The sequence below is a fragment of the Diaporthe citri genome, assembly GCF_014595645.1.
Source record: "Diaporthe citri strain NFHF-8-4 chromosome Unknown scaffold_20, whole genome shotgun sequence".
NCBI lineage: Eukaryota > Fungi > Ascomycota > Sordariomycetes > Diaporthales > Diaporthaceae > Diaporthe > Diaporthe citri.
This window is the reverse complement of record NW_025064865.1, coordinates 66,673-94,014: the sequence shown is the minus strand read 5'-3', so window position 1 is coordinate 94,014 and position 27,342 is coordinate 66,673. Positions and strand designations below refer to the sequence as shown.

The following is a 27,342-nucleotide window of genomic DNA, read 5'->3' as shown; positions in this document are numbered from 1 at the left end:
CATCGTTTTTGATACATACTTCCCTGTTCGGCCGCTGAGAAATCTTCAAGATCGTCTCCAATCGAAGAGGGTACAATGTGCACACAAATGATGGGCCGAGGTTCATTGCCTCGAATGCCTTGTTGCTTTTTACATAAGCCATACACCCACGTCTCTAGCCATATTATGAATCTGTGCGTCTGTGACGGCGAATGATGACCAATTATGCAAAGTTCTGACTCAAACCGTCAACTGTCGGCATTTGGAGCACCCTGCCTCGGCGTTTGAACTGACTTCGCATGACACAACGGTGAAGCCTTGGCGTTAGAGGCGCTTGGTAGCGTATTTCTACTGCCTCTAACTTAAATTCCCGTCCCCGTCGGTCAAATCTCCGAGTCCAACCACAAGTCGATCCGGTTGGAGAGGACGGCAAGTTAGCTCAAGTCCGGCGAAGTAAGGCCAATTTTACCGAGGTCGCGATCCTTGCGGCGATCTCGGGTGCGTCCTCGGGCTGGAAATATAATAGACTGTTTCGATCGCTTGAACCTGGACGCAGAGTATCAATCACTACACAGCTTTATCACAGAAGCTATTTCAATTCACCACCATTGATCGAGATGTCCGGTAGCAAACACGCCCCTCAGCGAGGTTTCGTGGCGTTCACCAAGAACTACCACCACAAACCTTATGATTTGATATCCCCTTCCAGGCCCGAACTCTCAGCAGCCGGCAAGAATGTTGTCATCACCGGTGGTGGCACTGGCATCGGAAAATCGATCGCCCTCTCCTTCGCGAAAGCCGGTGCTAGCTCTGTGTCCATCCTTGGCCGACGACTCGATCGTCTTGAGGCTGCCGCCACCGAAATTCGCAGCATCGCCAACCATGGAACACTCGTCATTTGCAAGAAAGCGGATCTTACCAACGCCCAGGAGGTTCGCGATGCTTTCAAAGAAATAGCGGAGTTCGTGGGGAGCATCAACATTTTCGTCTCCAACGCCGGATTCTTTCCAAAAGTCTCAAGCGTCCTCAACTACGAGGCGGACGACTACATGGAAGGGTTCAAAATGAACGTGGTGACTACTTTGAACGCTTTGCAGGCTTTCCGCCCACATGCAGCCCCTGGCGCCGTGGTGCTGAACATCTCAACCGCCCTGGCCCACGTTTCACCTTGGCCCGGCCTTTCGGGCTACGGCGTCACGAAGGGCGCGAACCTGAAAATGGTGGACTTCTTTGCGGCTGAGAATCCAGAGATACACGTTGTCAACGTCCAGCCGGGAGTAGTTGAGACAGACCTTAGTCCACCGGGCACGTTCGAAACCAGTGATGACCGTAAGTGCTCCAGCAAATCCTTTTCTGAATGCGAGCACGCACGTTAACAGCACTCCCACAACAGCGGAGCTCCCTGGCCACTTTTGTGTCTGGCTGGCTTCCCCAGAGGCCCAATTTCTCAAAAGCAAATTTGTTTGGTCCAATTGGGATGTGCAAGAGTTGATGGATCGCGCCAAGGAGATTGAGAGTTCTCATCTCCTGAACTGGATTATTAACGGGGTTCCGATGTGATACAGTCGGGGGAACCAGACCGAGTGTCGAGTGCAACTGCATGTTACACAACTTCTCGTGAGAAGCACTCAATGGCCCCAGAAAGGAGAACGATGGGAATCCCGGTCACAATTTTTTATCTCGAACACGTCATATTTATGACGAAGCACAGGTCTTCTACCTAACTCCGCTCCTCTAACTACCTCTGTTACAATCAAGTCTAAATAGTCCTGGCCACGCTTGTATTAACTATGCTGTCCAGTGCGTTCTATTTGAGACCAAAATCCCGTTCCTCCAGCACCTGTCGCAGTATCTCCCTCCCATCCTGCGTTTCCAGATGACACGATGCGAGCCATGTGATGACTCCAAGGCTTCCGGCCGTGCTTCTGGTGCTCGGCATAAAATTCGCCCATCGCCTTGTCGTAAGAACCGATGAGACTCTTGTGATCTTTCTCATTCCACCGCTCCCTATGCAGTATTTCTTCCATCGGCAGCCGGGGCTTGATGCCGGCCGGCTCCGACACGTCGGCCTTGCCGATCGCCATGCCTACAAGTGAGAAGGTCCGAGGCGGCAGGCCCAGTACCTCCGCCATCTCGCGAGCGTTGTTGCGAACAGCCCCGACGAAGCAGTAGCCAAGCCCGAGAGACTCCACAGCCATCCCGACGCTCTGCGCACAAGGGCAGCATCCACCGTGGCCATGATGAACGGATCCATCTTCTTCAGTCCCTGGCCGGACATCTGGTGATTCTCGCTGATGTTGGTCAGGCGGTTCAGGTCTGCGCAGAAGACGAGGAATAGCGGGGCCTGGCGGATGAAGTCTTGATCTCTTGCGAGCTGTGCCACGGCGCTTTTGTGTTGGGGCTCCTAGATGGCCATGGCGCTTCATGGTTGCAACATCGAGGAAGTCGAGGGGCTTTGGCCCGCTGCAATGAGGGCTTTGAGGGTGCTAGGTTGGAGGGCTTCGGGGAGAAACTTCCGGACGGACTTGTGCTGCAGGAGCATCTTGATGATTGGTGTCGACGGGATCTTAAGGCCAGGCGGACTGTTACCGGCTTACCGGTGTGCGAGAAGGTTCAACACTTGATTCATGGTGTTTAATTGGAATATTACTTGTGATTCTGCGGCCAAAAATGAATAGTTGCCTTGACCGCTGAGTAGATTGAAAGAAAACAAAGGAGTATCCTGTCATGTTGAAACTTCTCCCACATCTTTGAATTGCAGGCTGATTTCAAACTCTTAAATATCTAAAGCCTTGCAAATAGGTACTCTCCAATGGCGATTATGAGTTTGATATCGTGAAGCGCTGCTTATATGATGAGAATCATTTGTTTATTCAGCGGCTTAACGTCCCCGGCCCAGATTCTGCCCACCCCCTGATTCGGCCCAGCCCTTTTTGGTGCAAACGCACCAAAATATACCCACTTTTTAACTCCCTTTTTAAATCTAAATTAATCCCAATAAATGTAAAGTTTTATATATATAACTTGATACGGATTTTCATTTAAAAATATTATAAAAATTATGCTTTATTTAATTTATATTATATATTATGTTAAAAAGAAAATATTATTAATATTAAGAAATATTAAGATAATAAGGGGAAATATTAACGTATTTTTTATTAATAAATAAAAATATTAATAACTTTTAAATAAATTAATTAATAAATTATAAATTACTATATAAGTGTTATAAAACATAAGGAATTTTTAAATGTTTTTAATATTTTATAATTATAATCTTAAAAATTTATATTTAATTTATTATATAATAAAGGATTTTGTATTATTTTTATTACATTATATCATTATTATTATATATAAATAAAAAAGTGGGGAGTTTTAAAATTAATATAGAATTCATAAGGTAGGGTTGAAAAGTGGGTAGTTTTTGGTGCGTTTGCACCAAAATGTGGTGGGCCGAATCGGGGGGTGGGCCGAATCTGGGCCGGGGACGTTATCAACCATGCATAATGAACAGCAGGTACTTAGCGGCACGCGTTACCATTGTGATAATAGTCTGTTGAAGTGGATCTTTTCCCGACCGGGCGGGGAGACCGAGTCCCGTCTCGGAGACTTTGAAACGGACAGACCCGGCTCTCCTACTCCGACGGAGCCAAAAATCTCTTCAACACCGAGAACGAAACGGCGTAAAGCATTGAGCCCCTAGAGCAAGCTAAATAATCTATGAGACGACTTCAGGAGACATTGCGCTGCATCGAAAGAGCTAACAACGACCCGGTCCCGGTAGTACCAGTTAATCTCCCCATGAACCGTGCACTCTATCTTACATTCGCAAGGCCGAGTCCACGACGAGATGCGATCAATCGCCAAACCCTATGAATCGATCAAAGAATGAGTCTACAACGTTGCAGCCGCTGTGGGAAGTCCGAAAAGGCTGGCTTAAGATTATGTCCAGAAGTGCAATATGTGAGTACTGGTCAATACTGCGCGCGTTTGCAATGTTGTAGACATTGTCAGCTCCGTCTTTGAGTACGGAGCAATGCTATGGAAGATAACTATGTACAGTAAATTGCCAATCAACCACCAGTCCCCCTAACCAGTCCAGAGCTTCGGTCCCGGGATCGTGTAGCTGGTGATGTTGGTGTAAGGATTGAACAGGATGCCGGGGTCGGTGGCCTTGTACAGGTTCACGCCGAGTGTGCCCCCGGACGGAACAGCAGTGCCGGAGCCGGTGACCTGGATGTTGATGCAGAAGGGGTACGCCTGGGCGCCGTTGGCCGACCCCGCGCCGTGGGCGGCGATGGTCTCGTGGCGGAAGACGTAGGTGCCGGCCTTGAGCGTCTTGGGCACGGTGATGGTCCACGTGTTATTGTTGTCGATCATCTCCCTGCGCGGCCCAGACCTGCGTGTTGTAGTCGATGCCGGCCTCGTCGATCTTGGTCCAGAGGAGCTTGGACTTGTCGATGGACGAGGGCGAGCCGCTGTAGGGCGCGATGTAGGTCAGCATCGGGCCCAGCCCGTGCGGCCACGTCGTCCACTGGAACTCGATGGTGCCGCCCGCGCTGACGGTGCCGGCGATGCTGCCTGGGGCCGAGTTCTTGTGGCAGTTGATGTCTTGTGTTCCGAAGTTGTTGGGCTCTACGAAGCCGAGGTCGGTAGCCTCCTCGTACCTGGGATCGTGTCAGCGAGTCTCAATTAAAGCCTGACAGGGTAAAAATAAGGTGCGGGAGATCCTACCATCCGGCGATCGCAGGGAGAGTACCTCCATTCTTCACGAGGTAGTAGTAGTCCACTAGAGTAGAATTCCTTGATCAGTTGCTGTTGCATAAACACGGGCACAGAAGAAACTGCATGGAGCTGCTTCCGAAGACTTGACCCTATTCGGGACGGCGTGAAGAACTTACAGATGTAGCCCTGGTTGTACTTCCCATCCGTAACAAATCCTGAAACAAGACCGTGGGCAAGAGTGGTAGTGGCAAAGCCACACACTGCGGCAGCGATCGACTTGACTGACGGCATCCTTGCTTTACCCGTTGACGAGATGATGTTCGCAGATCGCCGGTTGTGATGTCAGCACAATGCAGAGTAAATAAATATCCTGACCCGGACATCGCAACTCTTCTTATACTGAGTCTTTCCAGATCGCACGATTAATATTAGCGCCGCCATATTTGCTTTTTGATCTATCCGCTGGCATCGCTGGGCCAGAACAACACAGCAAGTGGAGTGCACAGAGCCGCTGCTTGTAAACTCGGAACGCCAAGACGGACGGTGCAGATGTGACAGCGGAGGGTGAGGTCCGATTTACTCCTATAGTCCTTTCGGCGACAGGAACGGGAGTGGGGGGTCAACGGCTGACCAATGACTGTGATGTTTCACCATGGCATTGCCAGGATTACGCGACAGTGTGGAGCACGAGCACTACTGACACCATCTTGATGACCTGATCTTTCATCCCTGATTAGCGGGACTTGCTGTGGTTCTTTCTAGACAAGGCCCGTCATGGTCCGCCAACACTATTTTGTCGGTATTTGACCGACAATCCCGGGGTAAGGTGTTTGGAAGATAAGGTGTTTGGAAGATAAGGTGTTTGGAAGATAAGGTGTTTGGAAGATAAGGTGTTTGGAAGGAAACAATAAGGCCAACTTGGTAACCTTGTAAAAAACCCGACTATACTTTTACGCCTTCTCGAGCTGGCATCCGAGCCCATCTCAAGGCTGTGAAGGGTCCACTCTGCTTGCGCGTCCAACAGTTCGTGCTTTGAGTTGCATCATCCACTCAGAATCTCACGTAGTGCAAATTCGAAAGGCTCGAAGGCTCCGTTATCTTGTATGCTGGCACCCAAGACGTCGCCAAGGTGCCGCTCCGGGACAGAAACCACCGCAGGAGACAAACAGGCAATACCTGCTGACCAAAACCAGGAGGCTGTCAAGCGACGAGGCGTCCCCGATCTTGCGTGCATTGGATCGACCGCGATAAATGTGGTCTAGATGCCACGAGATGGCGTGGCCGGGGCGAGCAGTGCCACACGTGCCCCAGGTGCCACGAGGCTGCAGGTGCGGCATCCTTTTCCGATAGCACGACCTTGGAAGGGCGCGACGGCCTTCACCTATCTCTTGTCCAGTTATGGGTGTGATTCATCTTGTCTATTCCAAGGATTATGACCTGGGTGATCTGCACTATACCAAGTCGGGTAGTCGTAAATTGTCGTCGTGATCCAGGGATGTCAATTTTGCGTCAATAAGAGCTCAGATAAGCATACAGTGTAAGTGAGACCGGCCCCAGAGACGCGCAAATCGGAAAGAAGCACTTCTTGCCTAGCTGTACACGCAATCTCACAAAACTTGATGCACTGACGTTCCAGACTCACAATCCTGGAAATGTCTCGCATCACCAGGACGCGTGGACACTATGTGAAAGATCTCTTGCGTGAGTTATCTGCAAGATACTCGTGTGTGGTTTTAGTAAGTCGCCGATATTCATGATTGCGGACTTGTCTAGTCTATCTCTCTAGATCAATAACCTTTTTAGTTGGCCCTAGAATATCGTCAGGGAGAGCAGATACCGTGGTCAGCCCCAACGGCCTCCTGCCCCGACCAGACCCGTACGAAAAGAAGTGCGAAACAACCGCCTTGACACCAGCCACGCCCACCTTGGACAGCGCCCAGTCAGCATGGCTGAGCTTGGATTGGAGCTCGATGGCCGCCTTGAGGTCACCGTCCTGATACAGTTGCAACAGCGGCACGTGTGTCTTGGGCGCCACGTTGGCCAGCTCCGCAATGACGCCCTTGGAGCCGGCCACGAGCGCGGGGAGGAAGAAGTCCGACTTGCCCGCGAACGGCGAGAACACATCCCTGGGCAGCGCCGACGCAACGCGCTGCAGCTTTCCAACGTTGCCACACGTGAGCTTGACGCCCACGATCTTGCCCGGGTGCTTCTTTGCCAATCTGATGACGGAGTCTGAGCTGATGTCGATTCCTGAGGTAACACCTCGGAAGTTGTAGATGAGGATCTGAAGTTAAGAGTCTTCCGCCACCTGTTGTTGCACATATCAGTACCAATTGCCAGCTTCCTTCAACCAAACACGACTTGCAACTCGTCGGGCGATATGACATACCGCACTGAAGAAACCCTCCACTACAGGTGGCGTCATGGCAGCAACCCAATATGCCGGAGGAAGCACCAATGAAAAGTTGGCGCCGGCTTCTTTTGCCTCGGCGATGTAGGACAGCGTCTCGCGGACGCTGGGTGCGCCACAGCCAACGATTAGCTTCACTTGGGGGGGGCCGAGCTGGTCGAGATGTGGGCGGGCGGTCTGGACGATGACTCTCCGCTCATCGTGTGTAACATGCGGTGCTTCCCCATTGCTGCCTTGCAGGACTAGCCCCGTGACGCCGCCCTCTGCCATGCGCTGAATGTGGGTCTTTGTGCTTTGGATGTCGATGGACTCGTCATCGTTGAAGAATGTGACGAGGGGTGTACACACACCAAATGGCGGCTTCGTCGCGGATGCCATAACTTAAGATGCAGCACAAAATATCCAACGATAATTTTTGTATTTCTCGCAGAAGAGTTGCGGTAGGGCTGGTTACGAATGGGACGAGACTCAGAGACCTTGACTTTATGACAACCTGGGCTCGACGATACTCCGAGAGAATTGATCTTTGGTGTCCACTTTCCATTGACCCTAGCCCTAAAATCAGAATCACAATTACCATCATAAACGGTGTGATACCACCATCTCGACACGCACACTCAGACCAAACCCGAAGCCTTGTTGAGCACCACATGCACCTGTCATGGTCCACACACAACTTGGTTGCCGCTTGCCAGTCGTGCGTCGGGTGCTCGGCAGGGATATGACCTCCGCCTCCGCCTCCACCTCCACCATGACTAGGACAGTCTACCACGATGTCGGGACCGGCCCCATAGCGCGAGACCACAGCGACGGCAGCCTGTCTCGTGATTGGCCAAGTGATTGCCCAGAGAGACTGAGATATCTCCCATAATTAACTTTGATGCTTTCAATTAGTTGTGATGCCTACTGCGCGTGGGCCCAAGTGCTAGATAGCTATCTGAGATCTCAGGGGCTTATTTCTTTCCCAAGATCAACATGGGCTCTCTTGCGTCCGATGCCTCCCCTTTCGAGTCAGTCGAATACATCCCACCAGATGCCATCTTCGACCTGACCCGACTGTATCTTGCGGACCCAGACGCCCGCAAGGTCAACCTGGGCCAGGGCACATACAAGGACGAACAGGGCAACCCGTGGATCCTGCCTTCAGTCCGCGCAGCCAAGGAGACGATCAGAGATGCGAACCACGAGTATCTCCCGATCCTGGGGCTGGCATCGTTCCGGGCTCTAGCTACTCAGCTGGTGTACGGAGAGAAGTCAACAGCGATCAGTGAAGAAAGGGTCAGCGCTGCGTTGCAGCGGCATCACCACGGTCTCGTAGCTAGCGAACATGAATGTCAATCTCCCGCAGGTCGCCGCATGCCAGGCCCTATCAGTAACTGGTGCTCTCTCCCTGGCTGGCTCCTTTTTGCACCAAACGCTGCCTGCAGGCACGCCCGTCTACATCACCGAGCCAACCTGGTCGAACCACCGTCAGGTCTTTGAGGCGGCTGGCTTCGAGGTCCGTGAGTTCAGGTGGTACTCTCATATGCAATCAATCGTTCCATTTTGACGCTAGTGGGCTGCAAGTGACACACCCTATGTTTTTTCTACCTTACTTCGTCTTTCAACTATTTTTACCTCCTACACAATAAATATACCCTTAATGTAAATATACTTTATATTAAAAGATAGCTGCTTTTTTCTTAATTCTTTTAATACCTATTTAAAAAGGGCAAAGGAAATATTAAAGGTATAAAGTATATTAAATATTTAATTTTAAAGAAAAATTTAAAATTTTTTAAGAGGAGTGCTTTTTAGCAAATCTAGGTATATTTACCCCTCTTATATAATAACTTTAATATAAATGCTTAATTTTATTCCCTTTTTACTATTTTAAATTTAACTTTAATTTAAGTTATTTTTAACTTTAATTTAAGCATAAATTCCTCCTCTTTTAAATACTTAATTTAATATAAAAAAAAAATTAGCAAAGAAGCAACTTTCTTCTCATATAAGTTTTAAATAAATTAAAGCTAAATTGAAAAAGTTGATAAAAGTGCATACAGATTTTGGTGTGGTGTGTTATTTGCACATCACTAGCGCCAAAATGGAACGATTGATTGCATATGAGAGTACTCGGCCGAGACGGGCCGCCTGGACCTCACGTCCGTTCTGGACGCCCTCTCGCAGGCGCCACCGCAGTCTGTCCTTGTGCTTCATGCCAGCGCGCACAATCCCAGCGGCTGTGACCAAAGTAAGGAGGAATGGAAGCAAATAGCCGATATCGTCAAAGAGAGGCGGGTCCTACCGCTGTTTGATTCGGCATACCTGGGCATCACATCTGGAAGCTATGCTGACGATGCGTTCGCCATCCGATATTTCGTCGACGAGCTGGGCCTGGAGACGATCGTCTGCGCGTCTTTTGCCAAGAATATGGGCTTGTACGGTAAGTTGACTGTCTTCTCCTGGGAGAGAATGGCTGAGCCAGCAATCCGATGGATACTGACTGGTCCGGTGGGATTTGCAGGCGAGAGTGTTGGTCATGTGTCCATTGTAACTAAATCCGCCAGTTCAGCCAAAGCAGTCGAGTCCAGGCTTGCTCAGATAACTCGGGCTCACATCTCCAACCCACCAGCCTTTGGTGCGCGAATAGCGGCGGCCATTCTCGGGGACAGCCAGCTGCGCGCACAGTGGGACCGAGACCTCGTCACGATGAGCTCCCGCATTGCTGGCATGAGAGAGGCGCTGTACAAGGAATAAGAGAAACTAGGTAGGTACTCTGTCCTCGTCACCATTTTGAAATTCATTACTTACGCATTTTGCGCCTTAAAGGCACTCCTGGTGGCTGGAAGCGAATCTTGGAGCAGAAGGACATGTTCTGCATCCTAGGACTGAGTTTGGAAAAAGTGCTAGACTTCCGAGGTACGTGAGCACTTGGTTACGTCCAAATGTTGCAGACTCAGGGTATTCGTCAGAGATAATCTCCTCGAGTACAGTGGCCATGGAGCTTCCAATGGGCCAGACGCTCCTCTTCCTCCAGAACCCCATCACCGCTTCGCATAGCACGCCTCGGCCAATTCCGGCGAGGCGGCCATCATGGCGTCAAGCCCCTCCTGGCCTTGGTTCTGGCCGGGCACTGCGGTCTCTTCCATGGCTACATCCATAATCGCGTGAAATATCACCGTGGGCGCCTCAAATCTCCTGCGGATTTGTCCCTGTGATCCATCCGCCGACCGGGCACGCATCTCCGAGGCGGCCCACCTGAGCGATCGCCAGATGGCCAGGACAATTCTGTAGGAGGCCATAGTGGCCCATGGCGGTTCGCGCAGGGCCACTGGATAGGATGGAGGATAGTAAAGCCATTGCCTCATCGAGGATCATAATGACGGTGTCGTCGCCCGTATTGTGCTGTAGCAAGGCCTCCAGTGACCGCCTTGTGCCCGCGTAGCGCCCCAGAGTCAGGTGTGTCGCCGTTGCCAGGCCGGCGACCACGCTGCTATCGACAATACCGCCGATGAGGAGGTCGTCGGGCTTGTAGAGGGCAACCTTGACCGCAAGACCTATGCAATCGATAGCCCTCCAGATAGGTCGATACAGCGGCGAGCCTCTGCCCTCACCAGAATCTTGCCTTGAAACCACCCGAGAGATATGCCGTAGTGCTGCAATGACCTGCCTATTCTGCGACTGTGTGAATATGTGAAAGGCTGACGGGTCCGAGAGGGCTGGTGGCATCTGATAGTTGCAGCGCGTAAAATCCCTGACAAAGGCGTCGATGTTTGTCAGGACGAACAGAGTCGCCATTGGGGACATCGCCAGAGCCACCATGAGCTGTGGGCTCGGTGACCCCGACATCAGCGACTGCGTGGCCAGGGCCAACGACCTCGTGTTAGGGCAAGGGGGCTCAGCCGCGTCGTCTGGTCCGAGCAAGGCGTGGATACGCGGCTCCTGGCTGAGGCCTTGGGACCAGCTTGCTGCCGTGTCTGCTTCCCAGAGGGCAATGGAGAAGGGTAGCTCCCAGTCGAGGTCGAGCGATGAGGTCAACATGCGGGCGTTACAGGGAGCCGAGATGTGAAAGTCCAGGAAGAGGAGTGTGTACATGGACAGCTTAGTCGTCTCCTCGTCGACGTATAAGATCCACAGGTCGTGCAGTGTGCGCCCATCGCCCTCTTCCGGAGGCGCATCATGAGGCCGGATCCAGGGCTGAGAAGCACACGTAGCTACAGTCTGTCGGAACAGACCAAGGTCTTGGGCAGCCTATGTGGGGTCAGTATTAATCGCAAGATCATCTCTGGGAACAAGTAGCAGTGTCGAATAATTCAAAGAATTCTTACGTCAATGCCAGTCCGGAGCATCTTTTTGGCCTCTTTATGCTGGGAAGCATTGCCCATAAAGGCACCGTGGATGATGTGTAATATCCAGGCCTGCATGGTCCATGTCCTCCGTAACTCTTTCCAGTCAGAGCCCACCTAGGGAAAACAGTACAATTAAAAAGTTTGTGTTAGGGCTGGGGAAAACATAAAGGTAGAAGCACAGAACACGTACAAGGCGGGCGAGACTCCTGCGCCCAGTGTCCCAAAGACTTTTGCTCAGCTTCATACATGACGAGGCACCTTCATCGGAGAGTGTTCGAGCCGTGTAGAGGCAACCGATGGCGGTGACGATGTTTTTCAGAACCTCTGGCGTCTCATTTCCAAAGGTTGGTTGATGAAGCAGTGGAACGACGGGTGGAACCACTCGAAATAGGCAGCGATGTAAGTCTCTGTACTTGTTGACGACGGTCTAACACAGCACGAGATGAGTTTACAGAGATTTCTGGATTTAAGTAAGGGGGGCAGTGGATTGGACGTACACAGTCTTGTTGCTCCCTGGGGAAGATTGGGACGGAACAGGACCCGAGCGAGTATCTACCGGGCTGATATATGACGGCTGGCCTTCGACTGGAACAGTGATAGGGCTTCCAAGGGTGACTTGTGGTTGTGAGCTCGGACTGCTGGAAGGCATTGCCATTGGGGGACTTGGGTTTTGTTGATCTTGGTTCAGTGGTGATGAGTCCTGGTGGAGGCGCGCCGAGTGATCCTGATGCATAGTTATCGGTATCCGGTGGTGGTTCAACACCAATAGCATGGTCATGGACGCGGACATCAGACTGTGACTGGGAATATCCCACACGACGGTTTCCTCCGCTTCGGCATCGTTCTACATGTCTCTTGCACACATCGCTCCTGGAGAACCTGGCCTGGCAGAGCAGGCACTGGAACGGTCTATGAGTGCCGAGTCCATGTTCTGGTCCTGGTCAGCACGGTCACGGTGGGAGACGGAATGGGGAATGTAGGTCTTATTGCGTACTTGACCGTCCATGTCGTTCCAGGTTCTCCTTGATTTGGCGAACTTGGTCAGCAAATAGTCGAGATAATTGGTACACAAGGTGTGGGTGCGGTTCATATGTTAGTCTGGTGGAGGCCGGATATGGGCTACGTACATTCCGGGTAAACGTTTGCGAGCATACGCTACATGTAAAGGGCCGGTGGGAGCTCATCATGTATGAGTGCATGGATTTTATGCATATGCCAATCCACGTCCTGGATTCATTCAATAGACTGCACTTCCCCTCGTTATCTCTCCGTTCAGACTGATACGGCGAGGTCAACCGTCGGCCATTCACCAACCCTGACCCTGTGCATGGCCGGCAAATGGGGGGGGGGGGGCATTGTCTCCACAACTCGGCAGTCGGGGCCAGCCCAAACTCGGATAAGCACTCGACATGTTATTGACCACGAAGTTTGGAAGGTGACCAGCACTCGTATGCAGATCAGTTGCACGAGCACGCTTGATCTGTTGAAGCTCATGGTGCAAGCCTCTCCGTGTTGCCGACGCACCTAGTGCAATTTCTGTCATGCATATCCTGCTGCAACAGGCAACGCCGACGACGTGGCGATAACGAGCCCAAAGCTACTCACAAATGCTTGAATGTCGTCGCTGCCAGCTGTTGCCGGCTGGTGACGGCCTCCACACCACATGCAGAGTTGGCGTGCAGTGGCAGGTGGCAGGTCCCGACCCGACAATCTGGTGACGGCGAGCAAGATCCGGGGAAGTTGATGACTTGTGGGTCCCGAAGCCCTTCCGACGAACCATTCCCGAGTCATAGGGGGTTCCCTTCCTGCATTTCCCGGCCCGTGGGGGCTGGCAGGTTCTGGACGAGGCCCTGCCGACCTGCCGACCTGACCTGCCTGGCCTATTTGGGCCGACTCCTTTCAGCTTTTGGACGCGCATCACGCCACCGTGGGATGCTTCTGCCAGGCGCGGCTGCGAACCGTCACACCATCCACGCCCACCTGACCGTGCAAAGCAAACCACCTTCGAGCCACGATGTGAGAAATACCGGGACAGGAGCCTCATTCGATAGATTTCGTAGGCAGGAATGGAAAATGTGTCGGATGAGTGCAATGTATATTAGGTCTAGGATATGCCGCTTGCCACCTCATTCTGTCTCACCATCACACAACCTCACCGCTGCAAACACACAAGACACACATACTTCTCAGACCATTCCAGGCACGGCCAATTGAGAATCAAGACACTTTCTCAAACACTGTTTACTTTTGTGTTTCACACTACCCCAAGCCCAATATGCGTCCCACACCAGCAATGTTTCAACAAGCCGCCCGCTCGGCACCCGGCTTCCTCCAGAGGCTGGCAAAGAGCCCCATGTCCCCACCCGTCGAGGTGCTTCCCATCTTGATCCTGCCGGTAGGCATGGTAAGTCCCACTATACATTCTCATCATCCATCCGAATGTTTGGCTTCCTGCTAACCCTCTGTCTCTAGCTCTCTTTCGCTGCATACACCGGCTCCCGAGAGTTCAAGTACGACCGCAACTTGAGGCTGAAGAGGACAAACGTCGCCGCCATGCAAGAACACATGCAAGAACACTAGACTTGCTACAAAATCATCTATATAATTACATTTTGGAGAGAGCTTTTTCTTAACGGGTCGGCGGATCACATATACCACTGCTTTAGATGGAGTTGAAGGGGCCTTCTCTTGTACATATTACCTAGCCGTGACTGGCATGTCAATTCAATCGACTGACAGAAGACTTCATTTCCTGTTCACGGCTATGGTGCAGACTCGACCGTGGACATGGTCAAAAACTGCACCTTTTTGAGTCCCCGACTGTGGGCTGGCCCATGGTCTGGCAACGGAAGACCCACCTAGGTAACCAGGGATGACCATGTAGACTATTTTGAGAATGCACATCGAGGGTGGTGCCGACGTTGCTGTCACATCCATCGGAGCTACCACACCGACGACAGACCGACATCTTGACTGAGTTTTCATCTTTTTGAAATTAAATTGTGTTTTACTTTCGTGACTCCAAAGTATAGAACCATCTCCGCTGCCCTCACTCACCCTCCTCACAGGCAGCAAGCCACGCCTTCCCCTTCAACATCTCGATGACACTATCCCGCAACCACCAGCCTCCGCCCTCAGCACCATCATCACCAAAAGCAGCATCCGTAGGCTCCTTCTCTTTGCCTTTCGCAGCCGTCTGCTTATCCACCCCGGACACACCCCTCACCTCGGACCACTCGAACAAAAGCCGCAGGCCCTCGAGGTTCTCCCGGCTCCACCCGTCCAGCTCACTCTCCAGTGCCAGGCGCGCGTCCACCTCCGTCGTGGCCGCCTCCTCGCTCCCGCCCTCGCCGCCCCGCCGGTCGAGCACCGTCGCCCTTTCGGCGTGGGTGAGGCCGGAAAGCGCGGGCCGGTTGAATACCCACTCGAGCGGGTCTCTGCCTGCACCCGACAATGAGGTTGTCCCGGCGGAAGAGGCAGCTGTGTCGTTATCAGCCACGAGACTATCGCGTCCCAGGGCTCGCAGAGTTGCGCCGAAGACGCTCTCGTGCAGTGGCCTCTGCCGCAGGTGCAGGCACTGGTTCGTCCGGAACTCGGCTGCCAGCTCTGGCTTGTGCTCAAAGTCGAGCTCCAGGTCCCAGTATCCCTGGGCCGTGGCGTCGGTCCGGACGGATGAGATCTCCTCGAGGGGTGGTAGTAGACATGGTGTGTGTTTTTGGATGATGACCGGTTGCTGTTTTTGTTTGGCTAAGGCGTGTCGAACCTGGCGTCTTGTTTTCGATGGAGATTCCTGTTTGCCTGTCGGACGGACAGGCGTCTTGAGTTTGATGATGACCAGCACACTGACAGGCTCGTTTGTGGACATGTCTTTGGAGACGAGACACCGTGAATCTGCTGCGAAAACCCAAAAGTGTCGGAAGGCCTGCAGGTGAGCCCTGTTGTCTTGGATTCCTGAAGGGAACAAGGGGTAGAAGGCAATGAGCAGGGATGCAATGGCCAGGTTGCTGGTGCTGAAGGTGACGGTGCCACTTCCTAAGAACAACGCGCCGATCGCTAAGTGTGCAGCTAGATGGCTCCCATACGAGGTTTGCGGGTCGTCACGGCCGTGTAGTGAACGCAGCCTCCTGAGAACTTCGAGGTCACCCGTACCGGCCATGACGGACGCGGCAGACAACGCAACGACGTCCTGGCACATCTGGACATTGTTTCGCGCCAGTTGGGCATCGTAACACTCGGCTGGCTGCTTTGCCAAGTCTCTAAACTTGTCCAGGTACTTGACCAGCAAGTCGCGTACTTGAGTGTTGCCGGAGCCGGTGAAGCGCAGCCCCAGTGAGAACAGTAGACCGGCCAAGATGGAGTAAAAGGGCATGTCTTTGCTACGCAGTGACCGAGGGCCCTGTAGCATGTGACGCCATCTGTATTCCTTGGGCAGACTGGACCTGATCCATTCCACAGTGGGCTCGACCTGACTCCACATGATGAGGTTCTTGGCCAAGGTGCGTAGAAGCAGCACATCGGGGCGGACATAGGTGAACTGCAGCACAGAATCAGGAACGTCGACCTTGCGTGCGACAATGTGATCCTCAGACTTCATGAAGATCAGGGTTATCGCGACAACAGCACCAGGAGCAGAGCGGTCAAGGACGTTGACTAGTTCGACCTTCTTGCTTGTTGACGCCAAGGTGAGCAGCTTCTCAGTCAAGCGCATGTCGTGCAGCCCTCTGAGATCTGTGCCTTTGCCCAGATTGATCAGCCCCAGTGCGAAGCCCGCCGCGAGACGGTATCCCTCGTTCCGGAGTGGATCTTCTTCGTCTTCGTCAGCCTCGTGCTCTATCTCCGACATCATGATCTCGCTCATGCGGCGGTGCTGGCTCTGGCAGTACACCAAGCCAATACCCATGAGTCCTGCCGTCTGCGTAAGGTGGGAGAGATTGAGCTCGGCAGCTCCTGGTGGCAGCAGGCGTGTGACGTGAACGGTCAGGACTCTGGTGATTAGGTTGTCCATGGTGCCCATGAAAGAAGCAGCAAGTCCCAATAACAAGCCGATGGATGTCATTGTGTGCTTTGTGGTCAGATACTTGAAGGCTACCCATTTGACCATAGATCTCAGGTGGCCGTTCAACCCGAGTGCAAGCAGGAACCCGGCATGTCGGTTGCTGGGCTCGCCACTGGGCTTGTTATATATAATCCAATTGTTGTCAATCCCCTTGGCTTGAGGTGAGACCTGGAGTCCAGCGGCGGCACCTTGGTGGAAGAAGGCCCAGTTGACCTTCTCCTCCACGAATAGGGACTTGTCCGCATTGACAAGGATGTTGGTTGGCTTGACCAGGCAAGTAAGGTTGAAGCCCATGACATCGTACTTCTCGGTCGGAAGGGGAAATCGCAAGCCAAATTGCATGAGGCCACGGCCAGCGGGTATGGCGAGAGTGCTGGTGGCGATAACGGTGACTTGTTCCTTTTGCTTCTCCAAATACTCCGACTCACTCCAACCGGGCTCAGAAATGCACTGAATAACTCTATGATGCCTGGTGGATAACATATTCTCAGCCTCAATGAGGCGTCGATCTTCTCGGAATAATGCGTGTATAATTGCCTGGCGGTCGGCGGACTCGTTGGGCAAATGGCCGTATCCGGCGGATCGTTCGACCGTCGCACAGATCGCCTTGTAGTCCATTGTAGCATTGTGGGATTGAGGCGCCGCGTTTGCAGTCGAGGCCTGCTGTGGGTGGTGCCGCTTGAGGACCGTGGCAATGTCGGATCGGTGTACAAGTGCTAATAGCTCCTTCGACCAAGTAGAAGGTGGTCTTGCCTGGCACATGGAAATAGCATCCTTCAGTGGGGTCAGCACGGCTTCGGGGAGCGTTTCAAGCACGTCGGCAGTGAAACCGCATCTGTGCATAAGCTCCACGACCTCGACATGTGACGTCGAAGGCGAGAACGAGGCCAGGAACTTTTTGAGCATGAATGTGCGCGGCATGACCGAAGACCATCTGTGGTATGCATTTTCCGTGCTGACGCTCCTGACTGTGACAGCACTGTAGACATCGGCTAGAGTTGGAAATACAACGCTCTTATCGCCTGCCAGTTGTGCTTGGATCCAGTCATAAACTCCAACTGGGCGTGGTGGGCCTGGCAGACCCAGAGCTGACAGATCTTTGTACTGGTATCAGCATATGCAGGACTGCTTTAGAAGGCTGCACACTTACCCTGGTGATTGTTAGGATTGATGTCGACCTGCACACCCAACTGATGCAGAGCCACGAAGTCGTGCCATCCCAGCCAGCTGCATATTTGACATAGGAGTGCCCGTACACTTGCCCGGCCGAGCGAGGAGTACTCTGGAACCATGACGTCCAGCTTTTGTTCTTCGAGCAACAGATGCAGGCCGTACGCGATTCCCCACGCAGCCCTGCCACGGTCCTCAAGACCTTGGCTGGGGGCTGTCGGAAGATAACCGGCGGATCCGAAGGCAGCCTGACCTGGACCGGAAGACATGAAAAGTTTCGCAAGGCGAATGTGACTGGTTAAGAAGTCCTCGTTGCCCACGCCTGACTGCGCTGGTATGGTTTTTGAAGTCTCCGTTTCGAGCATCCAGCGCCATGCGTGAGACTGCATCCACGGCGGGCAGGCCGAAGCATTGGGGGCTGCGATTGTGGTCATTTTCTCCCACGTCCCCGCAGATGGATCAACAGACCTTCGTCGGCGAGGCGTTGACCGCGAAGTCGTAATGCTCAGGTCCGGAGAGAGCGACAGGAACAAGCTCAGAATTTCGATAACCAGGGACGACCATTCCAAGTCCGATGTTTCAATGTTCTGATCCTCAGTCCATTTCACAATCTGCCACCAGCCAGCCAGCAGCTTTTCGGAGAATTCGACTGGTAACACGCTCTGGCACACTTGAAGCGCGTTGCGTGCTTGCGGGCTCCTCGGTTGAAGCTGGATCTGAATGCGATGGGTTTTGCCACTGGAGTCTTCGAGGTCAACCACCCCGGATGTTCTAGAATGCCGAATCTTGGTGATATCGGTGGCAGACAGCTTGGCACCAACGGAACGGCGACCTTTGACCTCCCTATTGACATGTGTCCCGACGTACTCCAAGCTTCCCAGGTTGTCAGCATACAGAATGGGCAGGGCTAATGTCGACATTGCGCTCCATGGCGCCTGAATACTCAGTTCTTTTTGACCCGCTGTGTTCTCTGACAATATCAGGATCATAGCCTGATCTCCATCAAAAACCTTGCAGGAGTCAGCTACATTGTGAGCCCGCCGTAACACATCCGGGGTGATCTTGGATATCACAAGGTCTCCGTTCACCCCTGCGCCATCGCGCGTTGACATTTCGGGCCTTGGTTGGCACTCGATGCGGAGCGGCAGGAGTTGCAGTCGCTTATCCAGCGCATCTTGTATACATATAAGCAAGTCCCGCTTCCCAGTTTCGTCAGTTGCAAAAGGCGGCCCATCAACGATAAAAACCTTTGATTGGGCGCGAGCAGGCTGATTTGAGAGTGAGTAGCGGACATTAGAATTGTCCATGGCTACGCTATGGACCTTGGTGAATAGAATTTCGCGGGTGAGCCCGTCGAAGCTATGGTCGTCGAGCCCCATATCATGAAAGCCTCCCAGTTCATCTAGGAGGTCGTCGGATATGGGTGTCTCAAGAAAATGGCTTAAATTGTGCATGCTGTGTGTCGTGCTCAGGTTTAGGGGGCCTGGGCCGCCGCTCTGGCGGGCGCGTGCCCCGGTCATGCGACGGCTCTCAGCGTGGGACGAAGGGATGGCCTGCTCAGCAAATGTGGCCCTCTCGTGAGAAGCCGACAGATCTGCCCTAGCTAGCAGAGAGCTGACTCTACGGGACTGCCTTCTTATTTTGTCTCCCTCATTCTCCTCGCCAAGCGCCAGGGCGATGTCATCTTGCTTGGCCTTCTCCAGCCTCTCGCTCTTCCGATTCCTCTTGGCGGGCGCCTGGGCCTGGGCTCCCAAGCTCTCTCGAAAAGATGGCAGGATGGGTGTTGTGGCCTCGCTGCTAAGTCTGGGCTGCATAGAGCTTCTCCTACGGCCAGGTTTTGCCTTTCGTTTCTTCTGGTGCTTTGTGAAGACATCCTCGTTTTTTATGTAGGCCAACTGCCAGACCGTGTACAAATTGACCTCCCGGTTGGCTGTCACAGCTAGTGTCAATTTGCCTCGGACTGTCTCGATGTGCAGGATCTCCTCTGCCAAATCAAGGAACGGTGATTTCGCAGAACTGCTGCGGAAGTCGGCAGGTCCCAACGCTGGGGAGTGGCTGACAACAAGACCCAATTCCAACAAAGGGTCTGTCAGACAGACAAGTCTCGGCCAGTGCGAGTCGCTCGTCTCCAGCGGGGTCTCGAACATATTCTCCATGGTGGCGTTGAGGCGAAGCGGCAGGGCTTTTGGCTGGCCCAGCCCCTCCACTGAGAAGGAAGTGGTGACGCTCTGGTGCTGGTTGCGTGGGGGCGACATGTATGAGGAGACGAATGAGTTCGGCGACTCGTGGAAACTTGAGGCTGACTGGGGCCAGGTTCTGGGTCTTGGGTGTGCGCTGGATGATAACACCGACAGGGGCGGCGCAGGCAGATTCGACCTCGAAGGGCATGTGGACGATGTGGCTCGTTCCTGACAGGAAGTAGATGTGTGCCTGTGTCTTGAGGAACACAACCAGCGCCTTTGCCAGCTTGGGCTCGTCCTTGCTGCCCTGTCCGTTGCCATGGTCGCTGTTCCTTCTCTTGCCCTGTGCCGTGTGTCCCGTGTGTCCCGTGTGGCCCATGCTCTTGTTGTTGGAGGCGTTGCCATTGTTGTCGGTATCGGTGGTGGGGAAGCGGGTCAACAAGGCCTGGAGGATGGGTTCGTCCTTCTCGATGTCGAGGTTGAAGCTCTTGCGGAACAAGCCACCCCTCTTCCAGATGACACAGTTCCCGACCGTCAAAAGCTCATCCTCGCCATCCTCGTCGGTGCTGACTTCCCACGTGTGCTTGCCCTCGACGGGATGCCCTTCTATTCCTAGGGGCGGATGCAAGCCCAGAGACTTGACCGACGCCATCTTGTGAACTTTGCTCCATGGGGTGAGGCTCGGGCTCGGGCTCAGGCTCGGCTGGTCTGTGGCATTGAGGCTTCGAGGGTTGCGAGTGGGAGACTGTCGTGTCGCGCAGCTCCAGGGGCAGATATGACCTCCTTGCTTTGTGCCTTGCAGCCAGAGTGAAGAGCGGGGGGAGTTTTGTCCGGATAGTCAGCAAACAATGCTGTTGGCAGGCGATGTCTCCTTGGAGGAGTGCCGTCAATGAAGTCGCGTCGTGACGCGGTTGCTGATAAGTACCTCCAAGAACTGATAACACGCCCTTTCCTCTCACCTTCTAGGCGGGGTTCTAGACCCACCCCTCCCCCCAAATGGTGCTCCAAGTGCCGGCGATCTGGGAGCTTGGAGCCTCTGACGTTTCCATGCCGAAGCTCCAATGCAGCTGCACCAAGCTGCCCCCCGGTCCAGTTGTTCAAAGCTCCTGCGTTGTCCCTGCATGAGCTTCAGCACGCACTTTCTCTCGACGTTGAACGCCATGTTCAGGCCTCCAGGCTCTGACCCAAGATGACGGACCCTGTGCCTGGTGCAGGCCATGATGATAGCCATCATGAACCTCAAGACATAGCTGCCGCCTCTGCCGCCTCAGCGCCTACCGGATCCAGTCCTCCACAAACCGCCGACGAGCAGGCCAGCCCTGGACAGGCAGGACGGAGCAGAGGCGGTGTCGAGCTCAGCGAGACCACAGAAGATGATGGCCAGTCGGAGGAAGGCGAGAGCGAGGATGAGGAGGAGGAAGAGTCTGAGGAGAGCGAAGAAGACGACGATGACGACGACGACGAAGAGCCGCGCCTCAAATACGCCAGGCTGACCCAGCATCTGGGCGGCGTCTACAAGAATGCGGATGCAACGAGCTCGTTCCTCGTGGCAGGGGACAAGATGGTCATAGGCACGCATAATGGCAATATCGTAGGTTCTTTGTATCCCTCGGACGGTCTCCTCGTCTCTGACTAACAGACGATAACAGCATGTCATCCAACTGCCTGCCTTCCAATCCATTCGAGTCTACCATGCGCACTCCGCTTCGGTCACCAGCGTCTCCTTGTCGCCATACCCACCGCCCATGAACCCCATCAGGCCCGAGGTGGCCTCTCGGGCAATAGCTGCTGCGGGAGGAGGGGGCCCGTCCTCTCGACCAGAATCGAGACAGTCTGGGCCGAGCCCTGCCGCTACAATGAGGAAGCCTCGAGAACCGAATCCTGTCCCAAATGTGCCCTCCAACAATATCTTCATTGCTACGTCCTCGATGGACGGCAATGTCTGCGTCCAGTCTCTCATAGATGTCAAGGATGTGCAGTTGAGGAACTTTGCACGGCCAGTACAATCTGTCGCCTTGTCTCCCGACTTCAAGAACGATCGAACTTACCTGTCCGGTGGAACTGCCGGCAGCCTTGTCCTCACGGTTGGAGCACCGCACGGGCGAAGTACCTCCACGACTGTGGGGACAGCTGCAGCCACGGCATCTGGCTGGTTAGGGACCATGGGCCTGGGGTCAAACACCGGAAAGGACACTGTCCTGCATTCCGGAGAAGGCATCATTAGCACCATCAAGTACTCCTTGTCCGGCAAATATGTCGTGTGGCTCAACGAGCATGGCATCAAGATCATGCGATCAAGCTTGCACCTGGAGAGTGATGACGCCGAGGATGCATGGAAACGTATCGGCCACATCGACCGGCCTCAAACCGACGAGTGGGAGACCATGGCGGGAGTGTGGAAGGGCCGTGTCGAATGGATCGACGAGGCGGCCGTCCCCGCCGCTGACAGGGAGAAGGACCCAGACGAGGTCGCCCCGCCTTCGCCGGCTGCCGAGAAGCTGAAGTCTCGGCTGAACAAGGAGAAGCAAAATGTAGAGAGGCTTCTGGTCGGATGGGGCGGTAATATCTGGATCATCCATGTCCACGCCGGCGGTGTTGGCGCCGGGAAGGACGCAGGAGAAAAGACCATTGGTCGGGCAGAAATCGTGAGAATGTGAGTGACTCGCCCAGCTACTTATACCGTTTCTATTTTTCCGCTAACTCTGTTCAGTCTTCGCATGGACTGCATCATATCCGGCATTTCGTTATACACGCAGAGCCTCTTGCTGGTCCTAGCGTATCCTTTGGCCACCGATGACGAGGATGACGAGCATCACAAAGGCAAGGCCGCCGCAAAAGGCCACAAACCTCAGCCATCAACGAGTTCCAGCAGCAGCGGCCCCTCTGGCGGCGTCCGTCGGCGTCAGAACAATTCCCCACCAGAGCTCAGACTGATCGATCTTGTCTCGCAAGCCGAGATCGACAAGGACAGCTTGAGTATCAGCCGCTTCGAACGGCTCACGTCGAACGACTACCATCTCGGCGTACTACCCCAACACACGGCATCTGCCATTGTCGCTTCCAAAGGCTACCTTGAGGCCGTGGCCGGCCTGGGCGTAGACATGTGGAACGTCGCCATGATGCCTGGCAAGGCGCTCTTCAGCTCCGCGGCCAGCATCCGGAGTGGGCACAGCAACGATGGAGCTTCTGGCTCCAGAATGGCACCAGGCAGCACCGCGGGCAGTGTCCGACCATACTCACAACGCCAAGCCGTGCAGACTGTCCACCCCAGCCTTGCGAAGCCCGGCACCAAGATCTTCGTCCACAGCCCATATGATTGTATTCTGGCTTCGAAGCGTGATCTTGCCGACCATCTCGCGTGGATCCTGGGGCGCAATGAGTATGAGCGCGCATGGGAACTTGTCGACGAGAACCCAGAGATTGTCAGTGCGGCGGACAGTATCGCGGATCCGGGGTCGCCTTTGACACCAATCCGCTCCCATCCGACGCAGAGCAGCGACGACTTCTATGATGACACCGCGTCCACAGTGGATGGATTAGCCATGAACCTCCTGGCTGAGAAAGAGAAGCGTCGCATCGGCGAGCTCTGGCTCCAACAACTGGTCGGAGCGAGCGAGTGGGAGAGAGCCGGTCAAGTTGCTGGCAAAGTCCTGACCTCGTCTGAGGGCTGGGAGAAGTGGGTCTACATTTTCGCCGGCGCCAACAGGTTTGACGAGATCACCAACTTTATCCCTATCGAGCCGATGCGACCGCCGATTCCCTCCACCATATACGAGGTCGTGCTGAACCACTACGTCCAGAACGATAAGCTGCGGTTCAAAGATCTCCTAGAAAGGTGGAACCCTGACTTGTTCGACGTCAACACCATCACGACGGCTCTTGAGAATCAACTCAAGTACCGCGATGTCAGACCGGACACATATCAAGACGGGGTCAGGGGCCGAGACTGGAGCATTGTCATGGGAAGTCTTGCAAAGTTGTGTGAAGCCGACGGACGTCATAGAGAGGCCCTCCGCTGCTACATCAAGCTGCAGGACGCCGATTCGGCGATGCGGCTGATCAAAGAAAGCCACCTCGCCGATGCTGTAGCGGATGATATTCCCAGCTTTGTAACTTTGCGCATACCTCCGGGCAAGGAGGACAGCATGTCCATGGAGGAACTAGAGCAAGCCACAAGCGAGGCCATCACGCTTCTTGTCGATGAAGCCCAGCATGGGCTTGTCCGGCCAGAGGTTGTAATCTCACAGCTGCAGGAGAAAGAGCTGAACATCCACCTTTTCTTCTACCTTCGAGCGCTGTTCAAGGGCGAAGGTATTAAAGAGCACCTTGGGGAGAACCGCGATCGGCTGGTAATGGAAAGCCAGAGCCTGGTAGATGGGTTCGCAGACCTGGCGGTCCACCTCTTCGCAAAATTCGACCAGTCCATTCTCATGAACTTTCTCAAGTCGTCGACGTCGTACGCTTTCGAAAAGGTTAGTCCTGCATCCAGACCCAGATACCCAGAAAGCTTCCCATGTCGACTGCGAAGGGCTGTTGCTGACGCAATGGCAGGCCGTACAAGAATGCGAGGACCACAATTATGTCCCTGAACTTGTTTATCTGTATTCCAAGACCGGGCAGATGAAACGCGCTTTGTACCTTATAATAGACAGGCTTGGCGACGTTTCCCGAGCCATCGCCTTCGCTAGGGACCTTGACGACCCTGACCTTTGGGAGGACCTCCTCAGGTACAGCATGGACAAGCCGCGGTTCATACGTGGTCTGCTGGAGGAGGTTGGCACGGCGATCAACCCCATTACCTTAGTCAGGCGCATCCCAGAGGGTCTCGAGATCGAGGGCCTGAGGGAAGGCCTCAAACACATCATGAAGGAGCACGAGATACAGTATTCTATCAGCGAAGGCGTGGCAAGAGTACTGAGGAGCGAGGTGGCGGCCGCACAGGCGACGCTGCGAAACGGGCAGAGAAAGGGGATCAAATTCGAGGTCGTCGTGAAGCAAGACGACCACGTCGACGTGGAGACCAAGGAAGTCCCGTCTGACCAAGCTTCGGTCCATTCCGGCAGCAATGCCCCAGCACCTACGACGAACGGTGGCAAAGCGACCGAGGACGGCGATGAAACAGCTACTGAGCGCGGGTCTCTGAAAAAGCCGGCCAAGAAGTGGACCGCCGGCCACTGTGCCGCGTCGCAGTGCCTGGAGCCATTTTCTCAGTGGGAGACAGAGACGCTCGTCGGCTTTGCGTGCGGCCACGTCTACCACCTCACCCACCTGCTCGAGGTGCTGCACCCCGACGACGCGCGGTTGCACGACGTGGCGGACTTTGGGCAGAACTTCGAGGACGGGGAGAGCCGCAGCAGGCGGAGGACGATTGGCACCAAGGTCACGCATGCGAGGTTGTTGCGGGATCGCGTTCGCGGCGGGTGTCCCATCTGTCACCAGAAGCAGGAAGTGGTCGCCTGAGGATTTCTCTGCTGTCGCGTCCCGAGAGACTGTCGCCGCATGCTTGACTTGACGCATTGGAGGGTTCGGATATTTTGAACAGATACCACAAATATGCATTCTGATATCCTCTGATAAACTTTGCCTAGTATTTCTCTTGGCAGATGCAGTGATCACACGCCGTAGCTTACAGCAAAATGTTACGTATGAAACCAGACGGGCAGCTATACTGATGCCCGCGTTCAATAGTTACTTTTAACTTTGTCTCGAATAAATCGGAAAATGTATCGCTGCGCGGCTCACCATCGCAACGAGCCACTTGCCAAATATTCCGGATCAATGCCGATGTAGTACAGGGCACATCGCGTGTGGGTCAAGTCTCGTGACTAATTATGCAGGCTGGCAAGTCCCTAAGCCAAGAAGAATATAGGCCTGCAGCCACAGCTGAACCTTGGATTTGCGTCAAATATCAGCAACCACATTCAAGAACACAACCCAGGCGATGCCCCGTTCCGCATATCTTGTGTTGCCTTCACACTACGTATGATGTAACACTTTAGCGTTGCCCTTGCGTCAACGTTTCCAGTCATAATGCCGAGGCTATGTCCTAAAACATGTCCGCCGCTGGAACTGGCATGGAGAAAGCGAGGTAACCGGCCAACCGACTCGAGACCTCGACGGACTCTGTTGACGAAGCCACAGGCGATCCTGCCTGGCGAGAATTGCAAGTCAATCTCGACCACCAAGACCTTACAAAAAAGGATCATGTTCACGGGCTTATATGTGCGGACTTCGACATCCTTCTAATCATGTAAGACTTTCATTTCAACCTGACCGATCTGAGTTAAAATCCGGGCGAGACTAACATCGCATGCGAAGCATCGCAGATGCTGATAAACTCAGTAAATGCCACATATGCCGAGAATACTTCTCTAGAACGTTTGAGATACCCGATATCTGGTGGGAATGGTCCCGCAGGAGTTTGAATGGCTACTTCGGTGTCGAGGAGACAGAGGACCAGGTGGGAAACACGGCTGGGTACAGTGTGTAGTGCCCTGTAGACATTCCTCTCACCCTGACTACGACAATACTGATCGTACAACAGACACGTGGGCATATTTCGAAACCAAATTCTACTACGGAGACACCAACAGTTACGTCTGGCACAAGCTCAACATATTCAGCCAATGGATGCGTTCGACTGAAACGACGACACTGATTGTGTTTGATCCGCCCGCTCCGATCAAACAGAAATTGCCATCTCGCTTGGTCAAGGTCCCTGAGCACGGCAGACTTGGAGACCCTTTCTGGATTTATGAGGGCTTACTCGAGGAGATCGTCCACCTGCAAGATCAGTCTGTCTGGATGATTCGTGACCAGGTCAGGGCGACAGAGAAGAACCGAGCGCTTGTAACCCGCCCAAATCCCGACTATGGTCATCTTCATGAAATAGCGAGGCATGCCATCCACGTATCAGAGAGCCTCGATGCGACCGTCAAAACGGTAGATAGCATTCTGCAGCGGCATACCGACTACGTGATGGGTGCCACTGATGCTGACAAGAGCACAAGACGCGTCTCCAAGCAGCTACGAAACCGGCTGCTCTTTTTGGAACACATGCTCGTCAGCCTCAAGTACCGATCTGCATCGAACCAAGCCAGGCTGCAAAACGAGATACAGCTGTCTTTCAACATCGTGGCACAATCTGATGCACGAACATCTGTCGAGATTGGGCGAGCAGCACAAAAGGACAGCGCGGCCATGAAGACGGTTGCTTTCTTGACCTTGACCTTCCTCCCCGCGACGTTCATCTCGGCCATCTTTAGCATGTCTTTCTTTAGCTTCGACGCCGGGGAGGGTATTTGGGCAGTTTCGAATAAGATCTGGATATACTGGGCTGTCTCAATCCCCGTCACCTCTATCACAATCCTTTTGTGGTTCTTTTGGCATAGGGTGTTTCCACCCACGCTGGTTGGAAATTGGGGAGTCCGCTCAATTGGGAGTTTTCCCAGAGGCGTATAACTCGATTATTCGTTATCGAAGTGT

The 27,342-nt window shown here is 53.7% G+C and overlaps 9 protein-coding genes across 9 annotated transcripts; 4 read left to right on the top strand and 5 right to left on the bottom strand.

The window, feature by feature from the left end:
* Nucleotides 1-596: 596 nt before the first annotated feature.
* INS49_007451 (uncharacterized protein) lies at nt 597-1,355 on the top strand (the record flags this gene model as incomplete). The annotated part of the gene is made up of 1 exon (XM_043168216.1): nt 597-1,355. One exon carries the CDS (start codon nt 597-599, stop codon nt 1,353-1,355), a length of 759 nt encoding a protein of 252 aa, XP_043016892.1.
* Nucleotides 1,356-1,763: 408 nt separating this feature from the next.
* INS49_007450 (uncharacterized protein) lies at nt 1,764-2,177 on the bottom strand (the record flags this gene model as incomplete). Its single annotated transcript, XM_043168215.1, has 1 exon — nt 1,764-2,177. One exon carries the CDS (start codon nt 2,175-2,177, stop codon nt 1,764-1,766), a length of 414 nt encoding a protein of 137 aa, XP_043016891.1.
* Nucleotides 2,178-4,074: 1,897 nt separating this feature from the next.
* INS49_007449 (uncharacterized protein) lies at nt 4,075-5,001 on the bottom strand (the record flags this gene model as incomplete). Its single annotated transcript, XM_043168214.1, has 4 exons — nt 4,075-4,323; nt 4,385-4,652; nt 4,720-4,774; nt 4,887-5,001. The coding sequence occupies 4 exons, from the start codon at nt 4,999-5,001 to the stop codon at nt 4,075-4,077; spliced, it is 687 nt and encodes a 228-aa protein (XP_043016890.1).
* Nucleotides 5,002-6,484: 1,483 nt separating this feature from the next.
* On the bottom strand, nt 6,485-7,498 carry INS49_007448 (uncharacterized protein; the record flags this gene model as incomplete). Its single annotated transcript, XM_043168213.1, has 2 exons — nt 6,485-6,994; nt 7,100-7,498. 2 exons carry the CDS (start codon nt 7,496-7,498, stop codon nt 6,485-6,487), a joined length of 909 nt encoding a protein of 302 aa, XP_043016889.1.
* Nucleotides 7,499-7,871: 373 nt separating this feature from the next.
* INS49_007447 (uncharacterized protein) lies at nt 7,872-9,859 on the top strand (the record flags this gene model as incomplete). The annotated part of the gene is made up of 5 exons (XM_043168212.1): nt 7,872-7,956; nt 8,070-8,398; nt 8,469-8,622; nt 9,231-9,545; nt 9,627-9,859. The coding sequence occupies 5 exons, from the start codon at nt 7,872-7,874 to the stop codon at nt 9,857-9,859; spliced, it is 1,116 nt and encodes a 371-aa protein (XP_043016888.1).
* A 287-nt stretch (nt 9,860-10,146) lies between these two features.
* INS49_007446 (uncharacterized protein) lies at nt 10,147-11,526 on the bottom strand (the record flags this gene model as incomplete). Its single annotated transcript, XM_043168211.1, has 3 exons — nt 10,147-10,314; nt 10,361-11,353; nt 11,431-11,526. The coding sequence occupies 3 exons, from the start codon at nt 11,524-11,526 to the stop codon at nt 10,147-10,149; spliced, it is 1,257 nt and encodes a 418-aa protein (XP_043016887.1).
* A 2,200-nt stretch (nt 11,527-13,726) lies between these two features.
* INS49_007445 (uncharacterized protein) lies at nt 13,727-14,031 on the top strand (the record flags this gene model as incomplete). The annotated part of the gene is made up of 2 exons (XM_043168210.1): nt 13,727-13,855; nt 13,924-14,031. 2 exons carry the CDS (start codon nt 13,727-13,729, stop codon nt 14,029-14,031), a joined length of 237 nt encoding a protein of 78 aa, XP_043016886.1.
* A 469-nt stretch (nt 14,032-14,500) lies between these two features.
* Nucleotides 14,501-20,509, bottom strand: INS49_007444 (uncharacterized protein; the record flags this gene model as incomplete). Its single annotated transcript, XM_043168209.1, has 3 exons — nt 14,501-17,604; nt 17,658-19,911; nt 19,982-20,509. 3 exons carry the CDS (start codon nt 20,507-20,509, stop codon nt 14,501-14,503), a joined length of 5,886 nt encoding a protein of 1,961 aa, XP_043016885.1.
* A 537-nt stretch (nt 20,510-21,046) lies between these two features.
* On the top strand, nt 21,047-27,318 carry INS49_007443 (uncharacterized protein; the record flags this gene model as incomplete). The annotated part of the gene is made up of 6 exons (XM_043168208.1): nt 21,047-21,448; nt 21,507-22,510; nt 22,568-24,329; nt 24,409-25,250; nt 26,176-26,339; nt 26,402-27,318. The coding sequence occupies 6 exons, from the start codon at nt 21,047-21,049 to the stop codon at nt 27,316-27,318; spliced, it is 5,091 nt and encodes a 1,696-aa protein (XP_043016884.1).
* Between the last annotated feature and the right edge of the window lie 24 nt (nt 27,319-27,342).